This window comes from Canis lupus, chromosome 4, assembly GCF_011100685.1.
Source record: "Canis lupus familiaris isolate Mischka breed German Shepherd chromosome 4, alternate assembly UU_Cfam_GSD_1.0, whole genome shotgun sequence".
Taxonomy (NCBI): Eukaryota; Metazoa; Chordata; class Mammalia; order Carnivora; family Canidae; genus Canis; species Canis lupus.
This window is the reverse complement of record NC_049225.1, coordinates 29651136-29678955: the sequence shown is the minus strand read 5'-3', so window position 1 is coordinate 29678955 and position 27820 is coordinate 29651136. Positions and strand designations below refer to the sequence as shown.

At 59.6% G+C, this 27820-nt stretch overlaps 1 protein-coding gene across 6 annotated transcripts in view; it reads right to left on the bottom strand.

Moving 5' to 3' along the window:
• ZMIZ1 (zinc finger MIZ-type containing 1) overlaps positions 1 to 27820 on the bottom strand; it is a 231297-nt gene that overhangs the window by 87918 nt on the left and 115559 nt on the right. For all 6 annotated transcript variants that reach the window (XM_038534458.1, XM_038534464.1, XM_038534461.1 and 3 more), the window contains 3 exons: positions 20149 to 20257; positions 14222 to 14335; positions 6916 to 7021 (listed from right to left, as the gene is read on the bottom strand). In XM_038534458.1, the coding sequence (XP_038390386.1) occupies positions 6916 to 7021; positions 14222 to 14335; positions 20149 to 20208 (280 nt within the window). In that variant the 5' untranslated portion in view covers positions 20209 to 20257. The remainder of the gene's footprint in view (positions 1 to 6915; positions 7022 to 14221; positions 14336 to 20148; positions 20258 to 27820) is intronic.

The window sequence follows — 27820 nt, the reverse complement described above, 5'->3', positions numbered from 1 at the left end:
TTTCATCCATTAAATAGGGCTGACCAGGAGTTGTTCCCAGGGGCCTGGTGATGAAATCCAGAGCCCTTTCCTGAGCGGGACCTGCCCTGGAGTGCAGGAGGAAGGAAGCCAAATCCCTCCCCCACATCCCAGCTCAGCAGAGCTGGGATGTGGGGGAGGGGGCCAGTGTCCAGGAGGAAGTCTGTCCCCAGCCTTGACAAGGTGCCCAGCCTGGCGGCCTGGCATTTCAAGGGCAAGGGCCCGCCTGCCCCGCTGTTTCTGGGGAAGCCGGCAAGCGTTAACAAATCCCCTGCAATTTGCACCCACCAATCCCGCCCGCTCACTGGGCGGCCGCGAGCCATTTTTCACGCAGAGCTGCGCACAGCTTTGTCTTAGAGAGACAGATCTGGCAGGGTGTCCCTGAATGAGGCCATTTGTCCTCCCTGGTGATGGTGACGGTGACGGGAAGGTGGCTGCGTGCTCTGGGGTGGGCAGAGGCAGAGGGGGGCGGGGTGGGGTCCTGGGGGAGGCACGAAGGTGGAGATGGAAGCAGAGCCTCTGAGAGAGGAGACCAGCAATGTCCCCACCACCAGGGAGGCCTGAGAGCCCCCCGTCCAGCCAGGTGGGAGTAAGAAGGATTGTTGTCAAAGACAGAGGGAAGCAGTTTAGAGCCTCCTTCTCCTTCTCCTGCTTAAGAGTCCTAACTCTGGGAAACGAACTAGGGGTGGTGGAAGGGGAGGTGGGTGGGGGGTGGGGGTGACTGGGTGACGGGCACTGAGGGGGGCACTTGACGGGATGAGCACTGGGTGTTATTCTATATGTTGGCAAATTGAACACCAATAAAAAATAAATTTATATATATAAAAAAAAGAGTCCTGGGTACAAGTAGTAAAATGACCTGGCTGGCAAGCAGGTGTTTGTGAACACAAAGCGGGTGATGCGCCTTGCTTGGGTCTCCACTCCGGGGCCCTGGGCTCAGGCCGCTGCGTCGGGACACGAGGGTGTGCACAGAGCAGAGGGCAGAAACACACGCGTCCATCCGCAGGGCCTGCCGGCTTCCCAGACTCAGAGAGTGCTGGAGGCACGAGACAACCGGGGAGGCACCGGCCCCTCGGAGGGGTCAGCTGTCACCCACTTAGCGGTGAGTTGCGGCTCCAAGGTTCCCATTCAGAGGAAGACAGGCATTTCACAGCACGGTGCAATCTCCCAAAGAGCAAATGTTGGCAACTAATACGCATTTTTAAAAACCACCAAACATCGGAGCTCAGATGTCTGCGGGTCACATGCAGCCCACAGGCGGGTGACTGGCACCCGCCCTCTGCTCGTCCTCAAGGAAGGGTTGTCAGGGGCACCGTCTTCCGGCCCCGATCCCTCTGTCTCCCCCATGCTCTGGACCCTTCTCCAAAGCCCACTTGGTCACCTCTCCCAGGACCCTGCTGGGAAGACCTGGCATCTCCGGCACCCGCTGCTCGCCGCATGGGGCCCATCTGCCCACAGCCCCGGGCTTCTCAGTCTCCCACGTGAGAGCCCAGCGCCACGCTGGCCCTGTCGGGCGGGGAGGCGGGAGGGACCGAGGACGGGCAGCGGGCACTGGCGCCTGGGCTCGGCCCCACCTTGCTGGGACCCGGGGCGGGGCCCGCTGCAGCCTCTGGGCCCTGGGCCTCCTGCCCTCGGGTGCTGGCAGCCCCCCCCTCCCCCCGTTCTGCTGGGGTCAGCTGGGTGGACACAGAGTCATGCGACCTGGGACGGCGGCCGCGGCAGGCAGGGGCTCTGGGGGAGCGCCCGCCGCTCGGTGCCTGCCCAGCCGGCAGGCGTGGGCCGCTCGGTGCGGGGAGGCTGACATTTCCGCGCCGCCTGCCAAGTTGCTGGGGGCTGGCACGGGCGGCCGTGGGGGCGGGGGCGCTGCGGCCTCGGGGCGCGGGGAGGCGCCAGGCAGGTGGCCTTCCGGGAGGCCGAGCAGGGGCGGCGGGCCCTGCCCCCCGGGAGCCTCCGGCCGGCGTGCCCGCGTGCGCGTGCTCCCGTGTGCGAGCGCACAGGCTAAAGGCTGCGCCAGAACAAAGAGCTGGGGGCTGGGAGGCGGGGGGCCCACGTGCAGACGCCTGGCGTGGCGGTTTGCTGCAGTGTCTGCTCTGCGCTCCCGCTCCGTCTCCGTCTCCCTCTCTCTCTCTCTCTCTCTCTCTCTCTCTCACACACACACACACACACACACACACACGCACACACGCAGGCGCGCACACGCACACCGTGCAGCGCTCAGCACTGCCCCCAGGCCCGTGAGGCAGGCGCACAGCCCAGCCCAGCCCAGCCCAGCTCCGCCGCCCTCCCCACAAAGCCCCGCTGCTCCCGCATGATCTCATCCCCGCTGCCGGGGCCTGCTGGGCTGGGGACAGACAGACAGGACCGGGAGCCGGCGGGGGGTGGAGGTCGTGGGGGGGTGGGCACACCAACGGGCACGGCGCCCTGACACAGGCGCACGCATGGACGTGTGCGTCCCCACAGACCACAGGCATGCAGCTACCGTACAGACAGGTGCCCCCACCCAGATACACATCCCTGACACACACTTACACACGGATGCACACCCCAACACACGGATACACATCCCCAACAGACACAGACACACACACACCCCAACACATGGATACGCATCCCTGACACATACACGCACAAACATGGATGCATACCCCCAGACATGGATACACATCCCCAACAGACACACACACACACACACACATTCACCACCACACATACACAGATGCACACCCCCAGACACGGATACACATCACCGACACACACACACAAACATGGATGCATGCCCCCAGACACAGACCACATCCCCAACAGACACACATACACACATGGATGCACACCCCCAGATATGGATACACATCCCCAACAGACACACACACACATGCACACCCCTAGACACAGATTTGTATCTCCGACACACCACACGCTCACCACCACACACACACACAGATGCACACACCCAAATACAGATTAGTATACACACAAACACACACATGGATGCATACCCCCAGATACAGATCTGTATCCCCAACACACAGACACCCTCACTACCACACACAGACACACACACATACAGGGAGAAGGTCTGAGGGGCAGTAGTGAAAGGAAGGACCGACAGAGACAGACATAGGACACCAGAGACCCTCAGAGAGAAAGGAGAGGGAGAGACTTGGAGGGTGAGAACTGCACACGCCAGTCAGACACAACCAGAGCCCAGGCGGAAATGGAGAGGAGGGCGAGAGGTAACATGGGCTGACGGCAGGAGCTCTGTGGACAGAGCATGCTCTGGAACCGCAGCGGCCTGGCTGTGGCCAGTGTGACCCCCCGAGGCCATGGCGACCCTCAGGGCTGCACCCAGAGGTGGGGTTACAGCAGGTCGTGCACCACCCTGAGCCTCGGGAGACAGTACAGTGGGAAACAGCCCAGCTGGCGCTGCACAGGCCTCAGAGACGGGGCACTTTGTGGGGAGGCCGGGGAAGGGGTCAAGGGCAGACGGAGGGCTGGTGGCCCGTTACTCGGCACCACTGTGCTCATCAGGTACGGGTAGCTCCCCCTACTTCCACAATTAGGGGGCCGCATTAACCCTCACAGGCGGCCTGCGGGGAGGCACATCCTCCCTCTTTACAGATGAGGCCACAGCTCTGGGGGGCGGTGGAGATGGGAGCCAGAGTTGGAGCCGCCTGAGAACTCGGGGTCACCACCCAACCCCCCGCAGCCTGCACCCCTCTCATGACCCGACCTGCCAGACCCTTTATCCTTACAAAAGCAGCAGCTGAAGCCTCTGCCCTCAGGCTGGCAGCCTGCCTTCCCCAGGAAGGGCCCAGCAGGGGCCTGGCTGAGAGCTAGAGCCACGGCACTTCCCAAGGTGGGGGTGCGAACCGCGGGAGGTGGTTAGTCAAGCCCACGGGGTTTGAGTGCCAAGAGGGGAATTAAAGCAATCGCAGAGCCACGGGCATTGTCGGGCCTCGGCGTTCTCAGCTGCAGAGTGGGTGCGCGGAGGCCCCACCTCAGGGTATATCCTGCGACTTAACAGACACGATGCCCAGGAAAAGGCTCCATAAACTGTGAAGAGCCGTGCACAACGGGGAGCACAAACAGAAGGAAGAACAAAGCCCTTGTTGCAGGAGGAGCGAGGCTGGAACACCACTCAGCAGAGGGCAGGGCCAGGCTACGGAGATGCGAGCGAACTGGGGGGCTCTCCCAAATGGACTGTCTTCCCAGATCCTGCCCAGGAACACAGGGGCCTTTGCAGTTGAGGTCCAGAGGCAGCTGTGATGGAGTGGACAGAGACTGGGCCCGAGTCGGCTCTGGCTCTGGGCTGAAGGCCCAGCTCTATCCTTCATGAGCTGTGTGACGACAGGTAAGTCACACACCTCTCTGGGCTTCTATTTCCTGATCCGTAAATGGAGACAATACCCGCTGTCTCACACAACCGAGTGCGCTGCAGCCAAGTGTAAGAGGGCATCCTGTCTGTGCCAGCCGGGGGCACGAGAGCCCCTGAGGGACCGGCTGCCTTGGGACCCGAGCCTCTCGTCCACGCTGAGGGAGTAGCTGGGTCTTCTGCGACAGCCACTCTCCTGTTGTCCTCCGGCCCCCCAGGCCACACTTTCCAGGTCTTGGTGTTGCCTCTTACGCACCCCTGGGTTCATCCCTTTCTCTCCACTCCATCCCACAGCAGGGGAACCTTCCTGGGCCGGCCACCACCACCCTTGTCGGCCACCACCACCCTTGTCCGCAGCCATCTGCCAACCCACTCCCTGCATCTACGCGGCCCCTCCCCCTATGCAAGCTGTTCCTCCTTCATAGCCAGAGTGATCTTTGCAAAATGAGAATTTAGCCATGTTCTTATCATTCGTAGCACAGAAACCACAACCCTCGAGACAGGCCCTGTGTGTCTGACTGCTGTTGGTTCCTGCCTCTGGGCTCTGGAACCACTGTCCTTGTTTTAGTTCTGCCACAAAGCCATGCTTCCTTCTACCTCAGGACCTTTGTTCAGGCTGTTCCTTTTACCTGCAAAGAAGCCCTTCCTCTTCTTCTTTACCTATTTAACACGTCTCAATCTTCCGGGCTCAGGGAAGCCTTCCCGCACCCCCGAGGGGTCTCACAGCATCCCTGCCTTACCCTTCATGGCACTTTCTAGAGCTTGAATTTACACACATGCACACGCACGCCCACACACGGCTATGATTATTTGATGTTTTTCTTTCCTTCTAGACTGGGGTCGGGAAACCACAGACGATCACCTGATTTCATAAATGAGGTTTTATCGGGATTAGCCATACTCATCTGTTTACATATCGTCTAAGGTTGTTTCTGTGTAGCCTGCGAAGGCTAACCTGTTTTCCTCTCCGGCTTTTGACGGAAGTTTGCTGACCCCTGCTCTAGACTCGTTTCCTGAGGTTGAGCACATGCGTCGCTACCCCTCATCCTAACCCCGATCTGGCCAGGTTGTCCGCACAGAGCAGGTGCTCAACAGAGGCGTGGATATAAATCCTTCCCGGATAAGTAACAATTCTTACCTTGTCAAAATTGTATTGACTTAAGTTATTAAAACCGCAGATTCCAAAAAAAACCCAAAAAAACAAAAACCCAAAAAACCCCTGCAGATTCCATTAGGAATAGACATCACTTATGATATTCCAAGACCATTCTTTGGCCAACAGCTCAATACAATGGCGACATCCCAACACAGCTGGCACAGCGAGGACTTCAGAGTCGCCACCGGCTAACCGTAACTGCGCACACCTCCCGCACTGCCCCGCCTCGCATGCCCGGGCTCTGCAAACGTACACGGCGAGGAGCATGAACCCGCATTCGAGAGATTACAGGTTGAGCAGATTTATGAAAATACATCGTGAGACGCCTTTTACACCTTTTCATCCAGGCTGACTCTATGTCCACTCCAAAGAACTGATTGACGAATTCAGAGAAAACGTCTGTTTTATTGTCATACACAGGAAATAATTGATTTTGTTTTTTCTTTTTCAATAAATTGCTCTAACATAAAAAAAGGTTAACAACATCTGGACACTGCGTTTGGCACTGCGCATCCATCTAGAACTTACAATGACCCCTCCAGGGTCAGTCTCACCGTCATTCCTGCCTTCCCAAGGAGATCAACTGAGGCTCAGAGGTCACACACTTGGCAAGTGACAGGGCCGGGCTGTCCCAGGTCTGTCGGAGTGAAAGCTTACACCACGCCCCCCGCTGAAGCAAGATCCTGAGGTTGGTGGGAAACGCGGAACCGTATCCTTGGTGTGCTTAAAGCCCTCAGACACAGTGCGGCCGGCACGTTCCGCGGCCCGCGTTTAACACAGAGGCAGGCGGTCCCATTGCGTGACCAAGTGGTGAGGGAGAAAGCTCTGCGAGTAGGCTTCTAGAACCTTGCACATACTGATTCACCCTTATTTTGTGTTTTATTTTAAATGCAAATGTTTTGAATGAACACAGAGGCGTGTTGGGGTGAAGCATGTCGACTCTAGAGGACAGGCCTGGGCTCAAACCCCAGTTCTGCTGCTTTCCGGCTCTGTGACCTGGAGAAACCTCCTTGACTTCTCTGAGCCTCAGTCCCCTCATCTGTAAAATGGGGATGATCACAGCGCTTACGCCAAGGGGTCATTAGGGTGATGAAAGGAGAGGACGCCTGTCGGGTGTGGGTGTGCTTGGGCCCCCGGCCGGGCCCGGGGCACCCCCGCGGATAAGAACACTGCCTGAGAGGAGGGACAGGCCTCAGCCGTGGGCCGCATAGCCCAGTGGACAAGCTGCTGCTCCTTGGAGGCTCACACCAGCCCTGGATGAACCGAGGCGCCAGCTGGGGGGCGGGTGGGGGGCGTGCAGCCCGGGTTAGACTTCCGGTTATCCTCCCACCTCCCAGGAACATCTGTGGAACCGCCAGCAGTCACCTACCCGCAGACTTGGGAGTGAACTTGTCTCGGTTCGCAGCACACACCGCCAGCAGTCTGTAACCGAGGTCCAGGTCAAAGCCTTGCTGAGCTGCCACCCGACTGACCACCTGCCAGCGAGAGAGAGAGGAAGGGCCTGGTGAGTCACTGCCGGCGCCAGGCCTCGGAGCCTGGAGTGGCGATGTGTCCATTCAGCAGGCGGGGCAGTGAGGCAGGCAGGCCAGGGCGAGTCCCCAAGGTCAGGCGTAGCTGAGACTCAAAGTGTGCCTTGCTCAGTCACTCAGCAAACGTGGACAAGCACCTCCTCCATGCCAGGCCCTGCGGTCCTGGCCCCTGCCCTCAGGGGTTTCTTGCCTGCTGAAGGACCTAACCCCAACCGCTGGACCCTGTGGCTTTTCAAGGACTCGCTGTGGCCACATTCCAAAAGGTGCTATACATTGCCTTTTGGATGGCTAGGGGCCAGGCCTCGCTCCCCCCGGGGCAGCTCCCAAACTCCCTTCTAAGTCCCGGCCCGGGACATCTCCCGCACCTAGCACCTCTCCCCATCCCTCCCTGAGCTCCTGCACCCACCTTCGTGGGTGCTTGCTGCCCTCACTATTGCAGGCACGGTCCTCACCCAGCGGCACTGGCCCCTCCTGAGTCAAAGCCTTTGCCTAAGGAGAAGCACGGATTTAGGACACATTGCTCCACGGAGCTTGAGCTCGGAGCTGCCTGACAGATCGCTAAGGCCTTTCCAGATGGACACACCTCTGCTCCCCAGGACTCAGCTCTGCACCAGGCCCCCTGCAGCCTCTCAGGCCCAGAGACTGCAGGCCCTGCACGCTCAGCAAGCACCTGCTGGCACACATAAGCGTGTCAACAGAACCTTGCTGAACAGCTGTGTATCTGCAGCCCGGGGGTCCCTCCCTTCTTGAGAACCTCTGAAGTGTGGGCCAGACAGGGGAGAGGTGAGGGACAGGGAGGGCCGTCAGTTCCTGGGGGCAGTGTGGGGCGGGGCGCTCTGGGGGCCCATCCACCTTCCCTCCTTCCCCGCCCGATCCCAGGTGTCCTGCCACGGCCTGACCTGCTCCCTCCTGCCCGCCTTCCTCATTAACGGCAGCAAAATTAGGTTTTCTTATGAACAAGGAAGGGCCTTGGAAGATGGAGTCTGTGCAGGAAGCAGCTGGAGCGGCCACGGCTGAGTGGGAAAGGAGTGCTCCCAGATGTGGGGGCTCGTGCAGTTAGGGGGGGGGGCGGGGGGGGAGACTCCGCCGGCATGCCCCTAGGGACACCTGCTCCAGAGGCGCTCGGAGGGCCTCAGGCTGCCATGGGGCTTAGTCTGGCCCCTGGAACCATCGGAGCAGGTGCCCTGTTATCTCTTCTGTATTTAAGGGTTCATTACAAGGGCTCCAGGCCTAAAAAGGCTGGGAAACCTGCAGATCTAGGCCAAGCCTGTCATTTAAAGAACATGAACACTTAAGGCCTGGACAGAGTGTGCACGGGGAACCAGGCAGTAGCCGGTGCACCCTCCCTTCCCAGGACCACCACGGCCTCTTGGAATGGGGTGCTGCTTCCCCACCCCTCATCTCCTGGGATCTCCCAGGGCAGGGAGGAAAAAGGACTTCTCAGGGTGGAATGTTTGCTCAGCTTCTCTGCTGCAAACAGAAGCCTCTGACACAGAAGTCGTCTCTTCCCCCAGGCATCTTTTCCACGGGCTCTATTTACTCCTCACTACGGTTCTTAAGGCACCTGCTGTCCCCACACACACCCCTTGATCCAGAGGCTCTGGGCCACCTCAGGGCCAGCCATCCTCACTGTTCGTCTCACTGTCCAAGCAGAAAAACCAAGGCCACTAAGTCTCTGCGGCCCGCTGATGGTTTCAGGTCTGGAGACAGGCACTCTCTGCAGTGGGCCTGAAAGGGTCCCTTTGGCTTAGATGGTGACAGTGGCGACCTTTTCTTTGGGTGGATTTGAGTGAGCACAGACGAGTTGTTTGGACTTGTGCATTAGTGAGGCTGCTGTTGGTGGGAAATGTTGACACGGACAGACAGCGGGCCTAACGAGAACGCTGGCTCCCTGGGAGGAGGGCTGAGCGAGAGCTTTGTCAGCCGTCAAGTGCCAAATTCTCCCAACAGCTCCAGGAGGCGGTTTTACAGATGAGGAAACTGAGTACAGATACGAGACAGAGGTGAAGCATCTTGTCCATGATAGAGCCCGGGTGCAGCCCCAAGCAGTCAGGCCGCCAAGACTGGGCTCTTCCCATGAGCAGGCTCTTTTTCAGCCCACAAGGGGTTAAGGCCATAACTCTCAACTGGCAGGGAGAGGAACCCTCAGGCCCTGTGTTGAGGGCAGGAAGGCAAAGGTCCCTGTTTGGCCAATACTGGCTAATCCTGTTGCTCTGGTTTAAAACACACACACACACACACCAAAAAAGTAGCTAAATTGTGCAAGAAGGGCGTGGTGCTGATCTGATTCTGCTTGTCACAGAATCCCGAGCCCCAGCGTTTACACGGGTCACTGGCGATGTCCACCTTTCACCAAGGCCCAGAGAGGGCAAGGCCTTGCTGAAAGTCAGCACAGCGCAGGTGTGGCTAGGCGGGACCCCGAGGCCCTCGAGGGCCTTAAGTACACACCCTGGCTTCTCTGGCCCAGCCTGGCACCCAGGTCAGTGTTGTGAGGCGGGTCTGATTGGCAGCGGTGGGGACGGGGACGGTGGACTTGGGAGACCCCTCCTCCTCCAAGGCTGGCGGCAGCACTGTTGCTGCCCTCTGCTGGCCGCTGCTCTGCTGCTGGACCCCGGGGCCCAGGGGGCAGGACCCACAGGCCAGGGAGTCCAGCCCCTCGTGCCATGGGGACACTGAAGCCCGGAGATGACAGAGGGTGTGTGCTCAAGGTCACGCGGCCAGTTAGTCCAGTTAGTCCCGTCGAGGGAGTGTGCTGCCTTGAAAAGTGGTGAGCCTCCTGGCCATGGAACAGGCCACACTGTCCCGGAGATGCTAGAGGGGGGACTGGCCCGTGACATGTGCGGAGGACGGCAGGGGACCTGGAGGTGGGCTGGCCGCACTGTCATCCCACCCCGACCTACACCCTGCGACCGAGGCCAGCTCCTCAACCCCTCTGAGCCTCACGTTCCTCCTCCGTGGCCGGGGCTGGGTGTGTGAGCCCTGGAAGTTCCACGTGCCCCCCAGTTCCATCCCGGGGCACTCAACAGAAGCCCCCGAGGGCAGACCCTCTCCCCACTCGGCCAGCCCTCTCGGGGCAGGGGTGGGGCAGGTACTTGTGGCTGTTGCTGCTGTTGCCTGGGAGTTGGGCACAGAGATGGGGTTCTGTTCTGGCACTTTCTAGCTGCTGTACCTCACCCAAGCGACTTAGGCTCTCTGGGCCTCAGTGTCCCTATCTGTGAAATGCCCTCCTAGTGCAGACGAGAGTCGTGGACCCAGCGCCCAGCTCGAGGAGCCCGGTGTGCACACCCTGAAGGCTGTCGCAGAGAATTCTCTGAGGCTCTGGGGAAGTCCTCCCTGGAGAGCCGCGAGGGCACTGCCGTGTTAGGCTCGCTGGCTCTGTTCCTCTCCTTCCTGGCTCCCCCTTTCCGTTCTCCAGCCTCCTCCTCTCTGTGCCTTGAGCATATGGAACTCGCCCCACCCCAGGGAGTGAGCCCGGGAGGCCAGCTGGCGAGGGGGGCACCCGGAGACGGGGCGCAGCCAGCTCAGTCAGGAAACACCTGGTGACCAGGGCCCACACCCTAAGCCCCCAGGAGAGGCCACAGGGCCCCTGCACCACTGCATTGTGGGGTCACAGGGCCTGAAGGGGAGAGCGGGGCAGGAGGCTGCTAGCGGCTCTTCACCCCAGGGCCTGGTCCCAGTAGGACAAAAATGTGCCCATTTACGGCTTGAGGCTAAGTGGTTTTTAATTTCTCTCCTGCAAGGAGGCCAAATTCCAAGGCGTTTCTTCCCAGGGGTCCCCTTGATCTGTCACCTGGATGGGGAGGGGCGCGTGTGTTCGGGGGAACCCAGCAGCTCTGTCCTGCTGAGGCCCCGGGGGACCTCTGACCTCCCGCATCCCCTCCCTGCCCATGGGACACGGCTGGGGCTGAGGATGTGCAGGGGGACAGGAGGACTTGAAGCAGGGCCCGGTGGGGAGTGGGGGGGGTGGTCAGGAGGACCAGCCTGGGATGGGATGTAGCAAGCAGGCTGCTGCCCTTTTCTCAGCTCTCGTTTGTAAAGCAGAAGTGACGATCCCGTCCCTGTCCGGCCCGCAGGGTCTTCAGAGGGATGCCAGGAGACAGGGCCCAGGAATCCCTGGGCACCCAGGAGACAGAGCCCAGGGATCCCTGGGCACCCAGGGGGTCACTGTGACCTCCCCCTGCCTCGCATGTCCCTGCTGCTGGCTCCGCTGAGCTCCAAGTGACAGTCAAATGCAACATCTCTGCAACTGTGGCAGGTGAACCAAAGGCCCCTTTGTGGCCACACAGCAGGCCAAAGTGGCGGGGGTCAAAGCCCACCACTGGGCCAAGCGTGTGGCTCAAGCTGTCTGGTGATGAGGAGAGGCCCAGAAGAGCGGGTACTGTGCTTCTGTCCACACCGTTGTCCCTGCCCCAGAAGCCACAGCCTCCCTGCTGTCTAGTCAGATCCTACAGGCTCCTCCCTGGGTTCGCTCCTCCAGGAAGACCTCCCAAATCCCTCTAGCCTATCCTCTAGGATGCTTCCCTTCAGAGCTCCTGTCCTCACATAAATCATATCCTATCACTCACCAGCTTAAGACCCTCCAAGGCCCCCCCATCACCCTTCATATAACATCTGAGCTCTTTTCCCTCGACCGTCACATCCTGTGTTGGCTTCTTTCTGCTTCCCTCTTAGACCTCATCTTGTATCCTTCTCCCTCCTGTGCTCCAGCCATCTGAGAATCTGACACTTCTTCCTTTCTCTCTTTCTCGACTTATTTATTTGAGAGAGAGCGAGAGCGAGCATGCACGAGCAGGGGAAGAGGCAGAGAGAGAGAGAGAATATCCAAGCAGACTGAACCCAACACTGGGGCTCCATCTCCTGAGCTGTGAATGTCAGGACCTGAGCCAAGGATCCTTAACTGACGGAGCCGCCCAGGCGCCCCCTGAGACTTCCTCCCGTTCCTTGAACAAATCAAGCCTCGGGACCTTTGTGCCAGCAGTTCACTCTGCCAGGAGCACCCTCCCCTCTCACGGCTGACTCCTTCTGGCCATTCCGGTCTCAGCTGGGGGTCGCCTCCTCGGGAGAGTTCTCCTGACCGGCACCCCACCCCTCTCAGGGGCGCTGGCTTATGTCCTCATTTGCTCCTTCAGTGTCTGCCTCCCCTGTCCCCCCTGGAATGCACACGGAGACAGTCCGCTGTGCTTACATGGGGGGGTAAGCTGTGCTTACACGGGAGGGTCTGCATGGTCACCCGTGAGCACAGGGCCTCGGTGAACGTCTGTCAACTGAGTAAGTGAATAAGAGGGCTGGGGCAGGCCTGCTTACCGGTCATCTGGTGCCCCGTGCCCACCCTGCCTGCCCAGGGCCATAGCGTGACTCAGCCCTGAATCCCTATATCCCAGGCAGGGGCAGGCTCAGGGCGGGGTGCTGGGGATGGTGGCAGCCAGTCTGGCCACACCTTGTGTGCGGCCCCCACCTCCTACGTCACTTATGGCTGTCAGCAGCTGGGGTGGAATTGGGGGGGGGGGAGGCTGGTAACATCTGTCCTTGCCTGTGGGGCTTAGCCTGAACCAGGGTCCCTGCAAAGAGGATTAAGGGAGCTGGAAGAGGGAGGGGCGCCCAGTGGGCTGGAGGATGGGGAGGGTGGGGCAGTGTAGGCAGCCGCCTGCTTTGGCCTGGTGGTTCCAAGGCAGTAGATGGCATCGGCCTCGGACAAACAGAGGAGCCCCGAAGGTCTCAGCGGCATCCCTGGCTGACATCCCGACTGGCCAGGAGCATTTCCTCTAGAGGCCGAGAGGTCACGGGCCACTTTTGACGGGCTGTGCGACCTTGGGAAGCCGTCCCAGCAAGCCTCCGCTTCCTCCTCTATAAAATGGGGGTGATGGCAGGGCCCGCCTCATGCAGCGTGAGGACTTAGGTGAGAAGGAGTGTGTAGTGGGCCAGGCGCAGTGGCAGGCACAGAAGGGGCGCTTTGTGATGATGGCCCATGACAACGTCACTCCTGTTCCAGGCCTTTCGCCTCCCTCCTATCCGGAGCTTTTCAGAGAACACGGCACCCCCACACTTTACCTATCGTTCCTTCCTGACCGGGCATCGACCTGGGCGCCCTCCTCCCCAGCCTTGGGGTACCCGTGTTCTCCTCAGAGCTGACTCGGGGCCTTCTGACGCCCTCGCTGGCCACCAAGGCTCCCTCATGCTTATGGGGGCAGGTCACATGGCTGGGGTCATTCACCGGCAGCGAGCTCCTTCCACGAGGCTGTCAGGTGGCAAGCTCCGAGCTTGGCCCATCATGCCACGAGCTCCGGGCCTGGCCTCTGCCCAGCCTGTGTCCTAGGCTTGTAACCGAGCCGAGTGATCGTCAGCTCTCTGGGTTCTGCTGTCCGGCTGGGCCTTTGCACCTGCTGTTCCAAGTGCCTAGAACTTGCTCACTCTGCTCAGCGGCTCGGGAACTCCCGCGGAGGTGTCTGGGGCGCCTCCCCTGGGTTTGTCACCAGCCGCCCCCCCTCCCAGCAGCCAGCACTTCCCTTTCTTGGTGCTGCTTCCCCTCGCCCACAGTGCTCTCGGCCTCCTCTCTTTCCGCATCGGGCTCCCCCACTACAGAGGGACTCCGGCTTGGCAAAGTCTTCTGTGGCTTCCCAGGACTTAGCAGAGGGGATCATATGTGATAAATGAGGGGTCAATCAGTGTTTATTTGGATAGATGGATGGATATAATAGAAGCTCAATTAAGGCTTCTGTGAATGGTTAGAAGGACGGAAAACTATAGAAAGAGCTCCACTGACGTTTGCCCAACCACATGAATGAATGAGTGCATAAAAGGATGGCTAGAAACCCTCCATGACTCTGCTTTGTTTATGGTGGAACATTTGTCTCCTCAGACTTGGAACTGCCCCCCGGTGGCCCCGTGCCTTCCCATCAAGTATGGGGAGCCCACATCATCCTGAGGACAGTGTCTCCCCATCAGACTAGTTTCCCTGCAGGTATATGTTGGAGGGGGGTGCACACAGAAGGGCTGTCCCCTCCAGCACTGGTGTCTTTCTATCTCTCATCCTCTGTTGTGTGTGGCCTCTCCGACACCTGGACAAGTGCACGACCCCCACCTCCACCCGGGGTATCCTCCCTGGGCGCAAGTGCAGTTTGCGGGTAGTGAGGAGCGGTGCAGACTCACCGTCAAACAGCCCATCAGGCTCTGCTCGAAGGGCCGCTGGAAGGCTCGCGGGTCTCCACACCAGTCCAGCAGCTCCGTGGCGGCATTGTGGAAGTTGGCAGGGTTCTGTAAGTGCTGCAGGAGAGGGAAGAAGGCAGCATGAAGCTCCAGCACTGAGGCCGGCAGGGTGGTATGGGGGTGTGGGGCCGCAAGGACCCCAGGCCTCCCCGGGGATGACACTCAAAGAAAGGAGTGGGCCGGGATGAAGGAACCTTCTCAAACAACCTGTCATTCATTTTCTCTGTGCATCCATCCCACTCGATTCCTGCAGGATGGGGATTAGTAGCCCCGCTGCAAAGACAGGAAAATCAAGGTATAGAGAAAGGCAATTATAGTAGTGATTTCTGGATGCTGGCAGAGGGGGCAGGTGACCTCTGTAGGGCTCAGGAGGGTGGCTGGTGGCCCCCATACTTGGGGGCTGGCTCTCCCCGAGCCAGGGCAGGCTAGCCCTGGAAATTCCTTCTTGATGAGGCCCTCTCCCCCTAACCACCACCACCACCACCACCACCACCACCGCCGCCGCCGCCGCCACCGCCCAGGTCTGGACGTACACCAGCTCTGGCTTCAGGGGAAGCTTTGCCATGGCCAAATAGGGCGGGGGTCAGGTGGGTCAGACAGAGGTCTCTGGGCCCAAATCCCAGCCGGGGAGTTAAACTACAAAGCACGCTGCGCCCCCGAGATTCTCACACCAGGGTCTGGTGTACGTGGCTTAGCTCCCCAAAACCACATTTCCCAGGCCCAGTCTGGCCAGGCTCAGGGGCTGCTGGCAGTGTTGGGAGGGGTCCACGCCTGAGCTTAAGCCCCCCCACCCCCACCCCCCAGATGTCAGGGCATCTGAGTCGACAGAGACTGAATCTTGGTGCCAAGGCCTCTAGATCCTGCTTCAGACCCAGGCCACAGGGCTGCCGGGGTGGGCGGGGTGCCTTCATTCTCTGACACCTGCCCAGGTCTTCCCAGGCCCCGCTGAGTCGGGCCCTTGCCCAGAAGACGAGCGACTGGCGCAGGGTCACACAGCAGGTGAGGGGCAGAGCTGGGATTCCAGCAATGGGCATCACCGCCTGTAGGTCCTCCAGCGGGACACCTAGGGTGTGTCTGCAAGGGTCGGAGCGTAAGCCAACTGCAAGGGGGATGGTGGGACTGTCTAAGGCCCTGTTGCCTTGGTGCCAGGAGACACAGGCACTTCCCCTGGGCGGCCACTTTATCCCAGCCCACGGCTCGCTCTGCCTTGGAGCCAAGGCCGGGAGGGGACTTAGCAGCTGCCAGGTCTCAGCACTAGGAAGGAACGGAATGTGCAGTGGGAGCTCCGGGGGGCCAGGGCCCTGGGGGCTCCCTCTGCCTTCACCCCCCCGCTAGCTGCGGACCCACGGCAGTCCCTCACCTTCTCGAACCTCAGTCGTCCCATCTGTAAAAGGGGATGACAGATCACAGCTTGCAGGTGGGGATTTTTATTTCTTCCGTGTAGGGTTTCGTGACAATTCTTACAACGTGGTTCACGCAGGAAAGATTTAAAAATGGATGGAAGGCAGTGAAGTGAATTAGAACAGGGTGCCCCTGGGGGAGGGAGCCGCGGAGGGGAGAAGAGGGCGAGGTCACGGGGCCGGGGAGGGTTAGAGGTGAGGCTCATGCGGCGTGGGGTGCTCCCAAGTGGGGCTGCCCTTGGCCCTGACTCGGGCTCCCGGAGGCTCCCCTGGAAGCGCAGCTGTGCTCGGCAGCCCTTGGCCCTGGCTCACACTTGCTCCTTCTGCGGAGGCAGAGCTCCCGCACTTGATGTGGAGACACGGAGGAAGGGGCCCCTGCGAGGGCAGCGGGGGTCCTCGCCCCGGCCTCCTGTGCTCGCTCCCTAACCTGTGCCCCTTCCGAGGCTGAGGGTGGCCGTCGGGCTCCATGCGCAAAGCCATGCAAATCGGCTAATTCCCTGCCCAGCAGCCTCTCTGGGCTAACTGAGTTATTCCGTTTATTTACATGATGTCACACCCAATTAGCAGGGTCAGCAGCCACCACATGCTGCTCTCGGAGCTGCCTGCCCGTAGCACCCTCACCCTCGGCACCCCGCTTGGGGCTCTAGGCTCACAAGTGGCTTCTGAGGCCGGTCTCGGGGGCCCGGTTTTGTTCTGGCCCGTGAGCACGCAGCCTTCTGTAGCACGCCCAGCCCACCTCCACGCCTCTCCACCCTTGCAAGGCCAGCCAGCCCAGGCGGCCTTCGGCTTGGGCTCTGGGTGGTCACCAGTGGGCGCGACTCATTGGCAGAAAGAACACAGGCATCCCGCTCAGCAGCTCTGTGGCCTTGGCCCAGCCCCTCCCCTCTCTGTGCTTCTGTTTCTCTTTTGACCATGAGGTCACTGGACTGCGCAGCAATACGAGACCTGGATCCGACTCTATCTCAGCCACTGAGCCACACGGGCCTGGGGGGGTTCCTGGGGACCCCTCATCGGTAAGATGCGGCAGTGACAGCCCGCAGGGCTGCTCCACGGTGTAGGAGCAATTTAAATGATGACATCCCCATTACGGAGTAGGTGCCAGGTCCAGACTGCTACTGTTCTGACCTCTGCACAGTTCCTTCTTCCCATGAGCCTCTTGAGAGAAGAAATAGTGCCCCGTTCACCTCTGGAACTCGTAAGGCTGGCACAAGGCCAGGCCCACGCAGAAACGGTTGGTGAGCAGTTAACTGGCCAAAGGACGGTTCCCCCTGTGGTGGAGGCCGGCAACCTGGCCGCTTCAGAACAGGTCCCTACTGGCATGTGGAGTGGCCAGGGCCGGGTGCGGGGAGCTTGGCCAGCCTTCGATGGTCTGGGGACAGGAGCACAGGTTAGAATCATAGGCAGAAGCCTCCCTGGGTGTGGCCATGACTGGGTACTAATGCCTCACCTCCCACTAGACAGTCTGCCTATCTCCACAATTCCTAAGAAGATCTGGGCTATATCCAATGGCCACTGAGTCTGTTGCGGGGGGATTAGGGGACACCAGAGCCCAGACCTGTTGGATTGGCTACCCAGACCAAGTGATGAATGCATCTTCTGATTAGTTCATCTGTGAATCAAACAACCTGTCCATCCATCCAAAAATGAATCAGTCCATCCATCCATCCTCTTGCCCATCTACCCATTCGACCATTCACTACTTTATTCATTTCCCATCCATCCATTCATCTACCTACCTACCTATCTATCCATCCAGAAGTTATCCAACCTCCTGTCCATCCATTCATCCATCCATGTATCCATCCATCATCAGTATCTACCTGCCTGACTGCCCATCCCTGTGTCTATCCATCCACCCTTCTACTCATTCCCTTAGCTATCCATCGATCAGTTCATCCCTGCTCTCCCTCAACTCATGTGGGCCCTGGCCTGGGCGCTGTGTTAGGCTCTGCTGACTTTGAGATGAATACAGCACATCCTTCTGCCCCCATAGAACTCAGCCTGGTGGGAGGCCTGATATGTGCCCCACAGGGCCTGTGTCTCAAAGGCGAAAGAGCAGATGGGTGAGGCAGCTGGGTGCCCAGGAAGCAGTGGGGCTCAGAGATGGGGGGTGCAGGTGCTCACCCCCGTGAGCTGGGGGAGGTCGCTGTGCAGGAATTAGCCCATGTGTGTGGCTTTGCACATGCAGCCCAGACGTGTCTGTGACTGCTGAGTGGGGCGCATTGTAGAGAGGGCACTGGTTCTTCCAGTACCCGGGGTGGAGAGCAGGGAAAGGCAGTGGAGCCTGAGGCCTGGAGGGAGGAGAGGCAGTAGGGTGCTTGGGGGAAGGCAAGTGTGAGCAATGGCTAGAACCAGGGTGGGGTGAGGTGGGGTGGGGTGGGGGAACCTGTGCCGTGGAAGTGAGGCAGTCCTGGGAGTCTGAGGCTGCACAGCTCCCCCCGGGAGCCACAGACCCACCAGCCAGAGCTAGGCACAGCCAGCACATCTGTCATCCTCAGAGCACGCAGACCTGCTCGCCTTTCTCTTCTGATTAGGATAGAGGACGTCTGAGAATCAACAGTCTTCAGCCAGACGCGCCGCCCTCTGGGGCAGCCGTGGAGCAGACAGACGTTAAGTGCTGGGCTGTGTCTGACCGGAGGTGTGGAGGGGGATGTGGGGTGTGTAGGGAGCTCTGGATGGCTCGGGAGCGGGGGGGGGGGACCCTTGCAAGTGCACCGGGGTCAGGCTCCAGCGCACATCCGTGTGCTCACAAATGCTCACACGCGTGTGTTACGGGCGGGCCCGGGGAGGCAGCTGAGATCCCTGGGCTTCCAGCTGCCCTGGCCCACGCAGGCCGGGAGTCTACTCTTTTTGTTTGTTTGTTTGTTTGTTTTTTGTTTTTTTTTTTTGTTTTTTTTTGGGAGTCTACTCTGATGCCATTCTACAGACCGAGTGGGGTGAAGGGGCAACGTCATCAGAGTCAGGGAGCTAGCAAGTGGTGGAATAGGGTGCAGACTGGCTGATTGGTAAATCTGAGCTCTGTGGCTATGCTTCGAGGGCGCAGAGGGCGCCCTAATGTCTAGGGGTGCAGAGGCAGGCCTGGGAGAAAGATCAGGTCATGAGCAGACCTCAGAGGGAGCCGCGTGCCTGGTGTCAGGAGGGGCTCACGCAGGGCAGTGCACCTGTACTGTGGGGGGGGATGGGGGCCACTGGGAGCGGATCCCTCAGGGCCAGGAGAAGCCCTGCAGAGCCTGGAGGAGGAGGAGGAGGAGGCGGCGGCGGCGAGCACGGGGCTGGAGGGAGCCACTGTCTGGCTTCTATTCCGTGACCGTGAGCAGAGGCGTAATTGGCGTTTGGGGGAGCTGTTGGGGCTGAGTTCAATCTGTAACAAGTCTTCTCCAATTTCCTCTCAGACCCTGCCCGGGCTTCCGAGGGAGCTCTGCTTGATGCTTATGAGAGGACATGCACCCTCGTTCCCGAGGACGGGCCTCAGCTCTGCCGGGCCTCAGGGTGGGCTCAGGGAGGGCAGGCGGCAGGGGCCGGGGACCAGAACGTCCCACTAAGCCACCTAAGCCAGGGGCCTCACCCCGGTGCTTGCCTGTCTGCTGCTGAGACATGGAGGACAACAACCCCTGCTGCCCTGGGACAGCCCGGACCCATGTGATAGCTGGGGAAACAGGCTCAGAGACACAAAGGGACAGGCCTGAGACCACACTGTGGGCACATGGGGGAATGAGGGTGTGTGCCCAGGTCTCTCTGACGTCAAAGTCTGTGCCCCTCCTACCATATTGCTCCTTCCCAGAGAAAAATAACACTCAGGAAGTCTGCACAGACACTGCAAGGCTGCAAGAAGGCTGCGCCCAGGGGACAGTGCGCCACCCCTGGTCAACACTGGGGGGTGCCCGCCAGCCCGGGCTCCACCAGGATCCTTAAATCCTTAAAGCTGGGGGGGGGAGGGGGAGGGGGCTCCGAGCCCACCTGGACGCTCCCCCCCCCCCCCCTGCTGACAGGATGCTGGTAGGCACATCGCCTCTTGAGCATGGTGTGAGCATCGGGGAGAGCCCTCCCAGCACAAGTGAGGCTGGGCCGTGACTTCAGCTGACTCCCTTCGTTCCCCGTGCCTCAGTTTCCTTCCCTGTAAGATGATCTATTTCCCAGAACTTTCTTCTGTTTCTTTATAGAGAAACCCTGGAGCACAGGGGCAGGGGGCTTAGGTCTGGGAAGGAGCCTGAGCACTTCACTACATCTTCACAACAGCCCAGATGGCACAGCGGAGCCCAGAGAGGGCATGACGCTGGCCCCAAAGGGAAGGGGAGGGACAGGGTGGAGCTGGCACAGGAACCCTGGTGTGTGATGTCAGAGTCAGGCCAGTCTATGCCAGCAACGTTCTCACGCCGTGGTCAGGGAGACCCGGGCGGTCAGCCCTGGCTTGTCATCACCTCCACCCAGCGCCCAAGAGGCCCAGCTCCACAGTGCTGGCCACACACCCACCTGCTTGATGCACTGTAGGCGGTCATTGGTCTGTTGGATGTGCCTGTCCATAGAATTCATTCTGGCCGTTTCACTGGGTTCTACCCGAGAGCCATGAACGTTGTCCAGCCTGTGAAGACAGAGGAGAGCGGGCGTCACCAGGGTTGCACTGGGCCGACAGCCTCACAGCCACCCTCCGGCCCCAACATGGACATGCTGGCCCCAGTGGCTCCCAGCAGGTTCCAGGGCCTCTCATGAGCTGTGGTGGCCTCTGTCCCAGCCAGCCCTGGCTGGAGGGAGGAACTCTGGCCACAGCTGCCTGGCCCACGGGGAAGCCCATCTGGGCTGTGGGCATGGGTGGGTGTTCTCTGTGGGTGACTCACATCAGCACTGGGTACACATGGCCACCATAGGACACGGAACAGGCACACTCGGGCACACCCATTTCTACGTGTGTGTGTGTGTGTGTGTGTCAGGGGGTGGTGGTGGGGATGGCAACCCCATCTTCAGATTCTCAGTTCAGGGCTTAGCCCACCTGCCGTGGCTCTGTGTGAGTGTGTGTGCGTGCACGTGTGTAGGGGTCTTCCCACGTGGCCCTCACTGCACACGTGGTTTCAGTGCATGAACCCTGTCGTGGGTACCATGAACCCCCCACCCCGAACCCCCATGCTTTAGAGTTCTGCACAGTACCAACCACGATCCCATTCTTCCCTTTCTCTTCCTGGGAAAGAAGAAGGGCAGGAATTGGCATCACCCCCTTTCCCAGACAGGAAAACTGAGGCTCAGAGGGATGGCGCAGGGAGCCAGCATCGGAGCCCAAACCAGGAACTAGGGCTCTGACTGCCAGCTCGTGGCTCAGTGGGCAGGGTACATGCATGTCCTGGCCCCCAGGCGCACTTCCTGAACAGCTGTGGGCCTCAGGAGCTTTAACACGAGTGTGACTTCCTTCCGGGTGGTGAAACTAAGTGGAGGAAGCCCCCGCAGTGCCAGAAAGCCCCCAGAGTCCCCAGGCCTCTCCGGAGAGGCCACAATGGCAAAGGCAGAGGAGGAGAGAGAGAGAGAGAAAAAAGAGCGAGAGGAAGTCGGGAGAGAGAGAGGAGAGAGTCTACCCACTGCTCTGTGGTCCAGGTCCTTGGGCCAAAGCCGAAGTCTGCCCAGGGCCTCTGGGTCTGCTCTCCCGCAACCCAGTGGGCATGTCAGGCTACAGACACAGAATGCTGGACAGAAGCACCCCCCCACCCCCCTCGAAGGCCCCTCACCTCCTGCCGTGTCACCCAAGGTCCCATTTACCAGGCATTTTCTGTGTGCTGGGCCCTTGCACTCCTTCACTCTTCATGCCTATTTTGCAAGACTAGAATTATCTCCATTTTACAGACGAGGAAACAGGTCTGAGATCTAGATCCGCCACGGCCCCACGGCTAGTAGGAGCCTGTCTGCTTCCGCGTCCTAGCTCTCTGCCCCCAGCCTGAGCACCCTGGCTGAGGAACGACCAGCACAGCAAGCCCAGGCCCGACCTCGACCTCGGGAAGAAAGTCCTGGCCGTACTTCCAGGAAGCTCCCGACTACAGCTCCTTCAAAGCCCTCCATATTGTTCATTTGTACTTGAAAAGGCAACTCTTTTGCACGGTTCACAAATCAGTGAAGTGCTGGCCCTGTCCCCAGCCCCCAGGTGGCCTTACTGGGAGGACCGGTGTTAACCAGTCTCCTGGGCGGGGGGGGGGGGGGGGGGGTGGGGTTTGTCTCATCTTAGAGAAGTGAAGATCTATGGGTACTATCCCTTGCCACCCCTTACAAAAACACATAAAATGACAGCCTTCCATACGCAGTACTTGGACCTTGCTTTTCCCCCTCTTAATCATATCTCAAAGTTTATTCCACATCGAGGTATAAAGAGCCTTCTTATTTTTAAATGGTTGCACAGTATTCCAAGGTACTGATGAATCATTTATCCAACTAAATTCTGAATGTCCACCCCTGCCAGGTGCTTCTCTAAGGCCCGAGGCCCCGGATGAGGAGGCCCTTCTGCTCAGAGGGCTCACGCTCCATACCAAGTGATGAAGCCCGAGGCTGTCTCCAAATGCAGTGTTGCAACACTCCAAACAGTGTTGCAGGGTCACCTCTTACACCGGCCGCATGTGTGAATCCATCTAGAGAACGTATTCTTCGAAGTGGCGTTTCTGGGTCATTTGGGCATTCGTACTTTTGATAAATGCTCACCCTTGGAGCTCTCCCACAAAAGGTGAAAGTAGGGGTAGTGCCTCCCATTTATTTTTTTTCTGCCCTCCAACATCCCTCCATTCACCCCTCACGTATCACACATTTATACACCTCAAGAGCCAACTTCCCCATCCATCACTTATTCATCTAGATGCCTGTCTGTCCATCTGTCCATCCATCCACTTATCTATGCATTCATCCAGACACCTCTCGTCTCCACGTGCCCACGTGTGCATCCTTCCTACTGACTCAAATACCTCGCAATGTCTAAAGTGTACTGGATCCTATGCCACATCTATGCGCCATGGAGAGATTAAAATGAAATCTCTTGTACATTCAAGGCATTCCTCATCCAAGCTAGTATTCACTCCATATGGCCCAGTCCGGGGACTATTTGTTGAGCTCCTCCTGTAAGACGGGTGTCGGTCCACGCACCTGCCATAGGCCAGACATCGTTCCTATATCCCCATTTTGCAAATGAGGACACTGAGGCCCAGGGGCTTTAGTCACAGCCAGCTCTAGAATCTTGGCTTTCCCATTACGACCTAAGCTTTGGGGCAGCGTGTGGGGAGGGGCCGGGGGTCCCCACTGGAGATTGCTGCCCACAGGTGTGTAGGGTATGTGTCATGGGAGAAGTGTCACTGCCCTCGCGACCTCTGTGGGCCCCCCAGGCAGGGGCTGAGTTTCTCCTCCTGAGTTTCCTTGTAGCGTCCCAGCCAGCCTGGCTCCAGCCTGGCTCCTCGAGGGCTCCTGGGGCCGGGGACAAACCGTGGTGCTCAGGGGCCAGCAGGGGGCGCTGTTGATGAAGCTAAGTACCAGAAGGGTTAGAAACCTGCGCGGTGGGGCTCTCTCCTTAGGGCCCTCCTGTGCAGCGAGTCCCCCCACCCCGGGAGCGTCCCCACACGCAGGCATTTTGAGCCCACCTCTCTGGCTTTCTAGGCCTTGGATTCCCCATTTGTAGAGCAGGATGGTAAGTGGGGATTAGGTGGCCTTACAAGACCCTAAATAGACTTTTCCCAGGACCGACGCAGCATTTTTACCTAGGGTCAGAGACCTAGTGGAGCCTTGAGTCAATGTTTGTTGAGTGACTGACCGACAGATGGTTTCTGGAAACCTAGGGGGCACTCGGTCCACTTTGGGAAGCCCGAGGCAGACATCAGGAACCTAGATCAACCCCAGCAGCCCCCTTGGCACCCGGAGGCACCAGGAGGCAGTTCTTTCTGCTGAGTGCCTCCCCCTCCCCACGCCCCAGCCTGGGCCTGGAATACTGGGAAGACCCAGAGGTGGGTGGCAGCTAGCAGGAAAGATATCACAGGTCACGGGAACAACTGCGTGTCCTATACGTCTTAACCTATAGAAGAACAAAATATGCAGCTGACTAAGGAGACACTCACAGGTGAGGTGACACTTTTAAACCGTTGAGATCAGTGGAAAATTTTGGTTACTAATACCAGGAATGGATGGAGTTGGCAGCTCCAGCCCCCAGAGAAAAAGGGTGAAGGCTTGGAAGGGTGCTGGGGGAGGGGAGGGGCAGCTCTTGGTGGGGCAGTCTGGAATCTTCCATTTGTCCTGTACCTGCCGTGTTTAGGCGGCAGGCCTGATTGCCTGCACTGCTGATTTACTGAATCTTACGAGGCTCGGGGAGGGGGAAGCAGCTGCCCGGGGTCACACAGCCGGGACGGTGTTGGGCTGAGAGTCAAACCTTCTGCCTTTCTAACCATCGGTGTGACTTTCTTTCCGCTCCTCCCGCACTGGATGTCAGAGCCTCCGGGAAGCTCCCCCTCAGGGCTGTGTCTGGGGCCAAGGACAAGTCCCCTCCTGCCACGCAGCCCCTCCAAACTCCTCCAGCTGCAAGGCCCTCCCGGGGCAGGAGGCGCGCTCGGCGGCCAGCAGAGGTCGCCGTCCGCCGCGGGAACAGGGCTGGGCCGCCAGGTCCCTCCGGGCCCTGGGGCTTCTGGAAGCCTTCACAAGTGGCTGCGAGCCCTCCCAGCTGGAGGCGGCCTGGCCCCGGGGTGCACCCACGGCCTGGACCCTTCCCCGCGGCCCGGCCTGCCCTGGGTGGGGGGTGGGCTCAGGCAGCCAGGCCCCCGGCCCTCCCTCCTGGTCTGAGCAGCCCCGTGCCCGGGCGAGGACAGCCAGTCAGCCTGCGGAGTCCGGGGCACCTGCTCGGAGACTTTCCCATCAGGCCTCAGTTCTCCTACCTGTGGAACAAGGCCGCCTCGGGCAGCCCTTCAAACGCCAACGACCTTAGGATTCGAGCTCCAGCTCGATGGAAAACTCTATCTCAACAAGGGCAGAAAGCCTGACTTCAAACTACGAAGCCTGTCTGTCCCAAGGCAGCCCCGGCAACTCTGGGGGGCAGAGGCTCTGGTCTGGGGGAGCCCAGGGTGGCAGGCACCACCACCCCCTCCTGGCCTAACACCGCCTCGGTGTTCTCTGCTAGTGACACCTGAGTCAGTGTGGTCTCCTGACTCAGGTAAGTCTGGGAGGGCCAAGCTCCTGCGTTACGCTCCCCCCGCCCCCCCAGCAGAGCGCTGGCCGAGTTGGCTCTGGCGGGACCTAGCACAGAAGGCACCTTCGAGAGAAGTTAGCTGCTCTTCTGCACACACGGCTGCTCAGAATCAGAATGTTAAGAATGGAAAGGATACCGGGGACCCCCTGGTCCCACGCCCTGTGTGGCAGGATGGGCAGGGGGGGCAGAGGTCGAGAGAGGGCAGCACAAAGGGAGGCAAGGGCTGAGTGGGCCCGGCACCCATCTGAAAGCATCATGGGCCTGAAAGCATCATGGCCCTTGGCAGTTTCCTCCCTGGAAACGGGGAGTGGGGTGCTCTTAGCGGCCCCACAGAAATGTGGGGTGCTGAAGCCCTGGAGGCAGCTCCTTGTGGCGGTGGGCCAACATCAGCTCTACTACCATCAGGATGTTTTGTTTTGAGGGCAAACAAGTTAACTGGTACACTCAGCTCACAGGCACCCCGGGGGAGAGGCATTTGTAGATGTGCGTGCATGCTCACATACATATGTCCTCTTCTTGCACACACCAGTGCAGGTACACACACACACACACATACTCCAGGGCTGGCCAGATGCACTTGAACACACACATCTGACAGCTTGCACAGGCAAGTGGCGGGGTCCCCAGGGGAGCTGTGTGAGCAGTGGTGTGCAGAAATGATTCAATCACCATGCACATCTGCAGCTCAGATCCCCCAGGGCGAGCAGTGCTGGCAGCAGGGGCAGGGAGGGGGGATGGCGCTTACCTACAGCCCGCGGAGCAGAGGCTGCATTCCAAGACATTGCCAGGGCCAGCAAGTTTGGGGCCCACCCGCTGCGCAGCCCGGTGGGAGAGCCCCGGGGCCCAGGTGACACATCCCAGCCAGCTCCTTTACCAGCTCTCAGAGAGAGGGCAGATTCAAGAAGGGCAGATGTCATGGGCCCTGGGTTTAGCAGTGACCTGCCAGCCTGGTATATGACAGTGTCAGCCAAGGTCCTCCTTGGCCGAGCCACCACCTCCCACGGGTTCCACCTGGGGCTGCTCCCTGCATCCAGGGCCATGCTCTGAAGATCACACCTCCCTGTCTTTGTCTCTGTTCCTCAGCCCAGAACCCCTAGCCTGGTACACCCATCACCTCCTTTGTTGGTCTCCCCTGGCAGAACCAGTCACTTCCAGTGACTGGCCCCCCAGTGTCCCAGTCATGCACCATCTTGGTGGTACTAGACCAGTGGTCTGTCCTGGTATCTGTCTCCCCCATCAGCTGGGCTGTTTTCCAGTTATGGATCCCCAGACCCTAGCGTGGGCCCGGGTACCCAGCAGGTGCTCAGCAATGCTCATTAGATGGATGGACGGACATACACATGACCCACGGTGGCAAGAGCTGAAAACCTAATGACTTGGCCCTAATCAGAGGAACTCTGGCCTCGGGGAGACTCCCATTAACCCAGTCCAAAGCATCCCAGAGATTGATGCCTGTACCCCTGGTGGAATGAGGAGGGTTTTAGGTCATCTGCGGGCACAACTTTTACATGTCGCACTCACAGTAAAGCGCTTGGACTAGAACAATGATCACTGGTGAGTCTGTGGATGTCATTATTTAGGATGAGGTTAACTGGGGGAGCAGTGCAGACCTAGGGGATTAAAGAAACATTTTAAACATAGTATAAATGGGATGAAAGTGACTGAGGTGAGGAGCAGAAGCTCAGAGAGGCGCAGGAGCTGCCTGTGGTCACACAGCAGGTGGCTCCTCCCCTCCTTTGTAGCCTGCACCGGGGCACACTGCTTGGTGGCAGAGAAAGAGGGTGGTGGGGAAGCAAGGATGGTGAGGGGAGAGTGACTCTGCACCCTAGCTCAGGGAAACCAGGGGAGGGCAGAGGGACAGGAGATGGGAAGGGAAGAGGCAGCTCCAGGCAGCTGAGCAGGACCAGCTGCTTCCCATTCTTGGCCAGGCAGCCGGAGCAGGCCCTTGCCTCGGGCCAGTGTGAGGCCCCCCGGATAGGGGGTGGGCCCTGACAGTCAGACCTTCCTGGCTGAGAGGCTGTGGGAGGCCACTGTACCTCCCTGAGCCTGGGTTCTCATCTGTCAAACCGGAAGGTGCAGCCTTCTCCGCCCCACGGAGCTGAGGAGCCGAGAACGGGGAGTCACTTAGGAGACCGGGTTCTGCAAAGGGAAATTCTGATCCGGACAGCAGCTCTTCCAAACCCAGTTCCTCCCTCCCCAAGCCTGGGAGTGCCCCCATGCCAAGACTCGACGCTGCTCCAGCCTCCTGGCCGCACAGATGCTCTGGCTCGGCACTCGAAGCTTCTGGAAGGGTGGACCGGCTTCTCCCCATGACCCAACCTCTGAGCACCCACCCTCGTCAGCAGGAACACCCACGGCCAGTGGGGGGTGGTGGGACGACACGATGTGCCCCCGGGTGTTCTAGCGCGGAGCTTCCTGAGGGCTGGCCCTGCAGGGCTGCCTGACAGCCTGTTCTGGAACCCAAATGCTGATCCAGAGGGAGGGCTCTCTGCCTTGGGAGAACATGTGTCAGTACGGCCCTGATAAAAGTGCCAGCCCAGTGTCCCAGCCCACAGCGTGCTGGGAATCCCAGCTGCACTGGGTGTGCCCCGTCCCCCTGGGGCTGTGATGACGCCCAGACCCTCCTGCCCCCCCCCCACTCCAAACCCACGACCTCAGGCTGAACTTGCTCTGACAGCTTCTCTCCCCAAAAGGCAAGGGAAGGCCAGATCCAATCCTGGACAGGGTCACTGAGTTTTTTCTGCCACCCGCCCCCCTCCCCGGGGCCACTCTGCCTCTGCTCTTTGTCTGCTCAGGGTGGGAAGAGAACCTAAGTGAGCACCGATGTGGACATGGACGTGGACGTGGACGTCATTCGATTCCCGTGCTACTAAGAGGCAGCCGTGCCAGGCCTCGAACCCTGCTCTGATAACAATCCCCGTGATGTTTTACTGCATCACACCCTCCACGGGGTCGTGCCAGGCC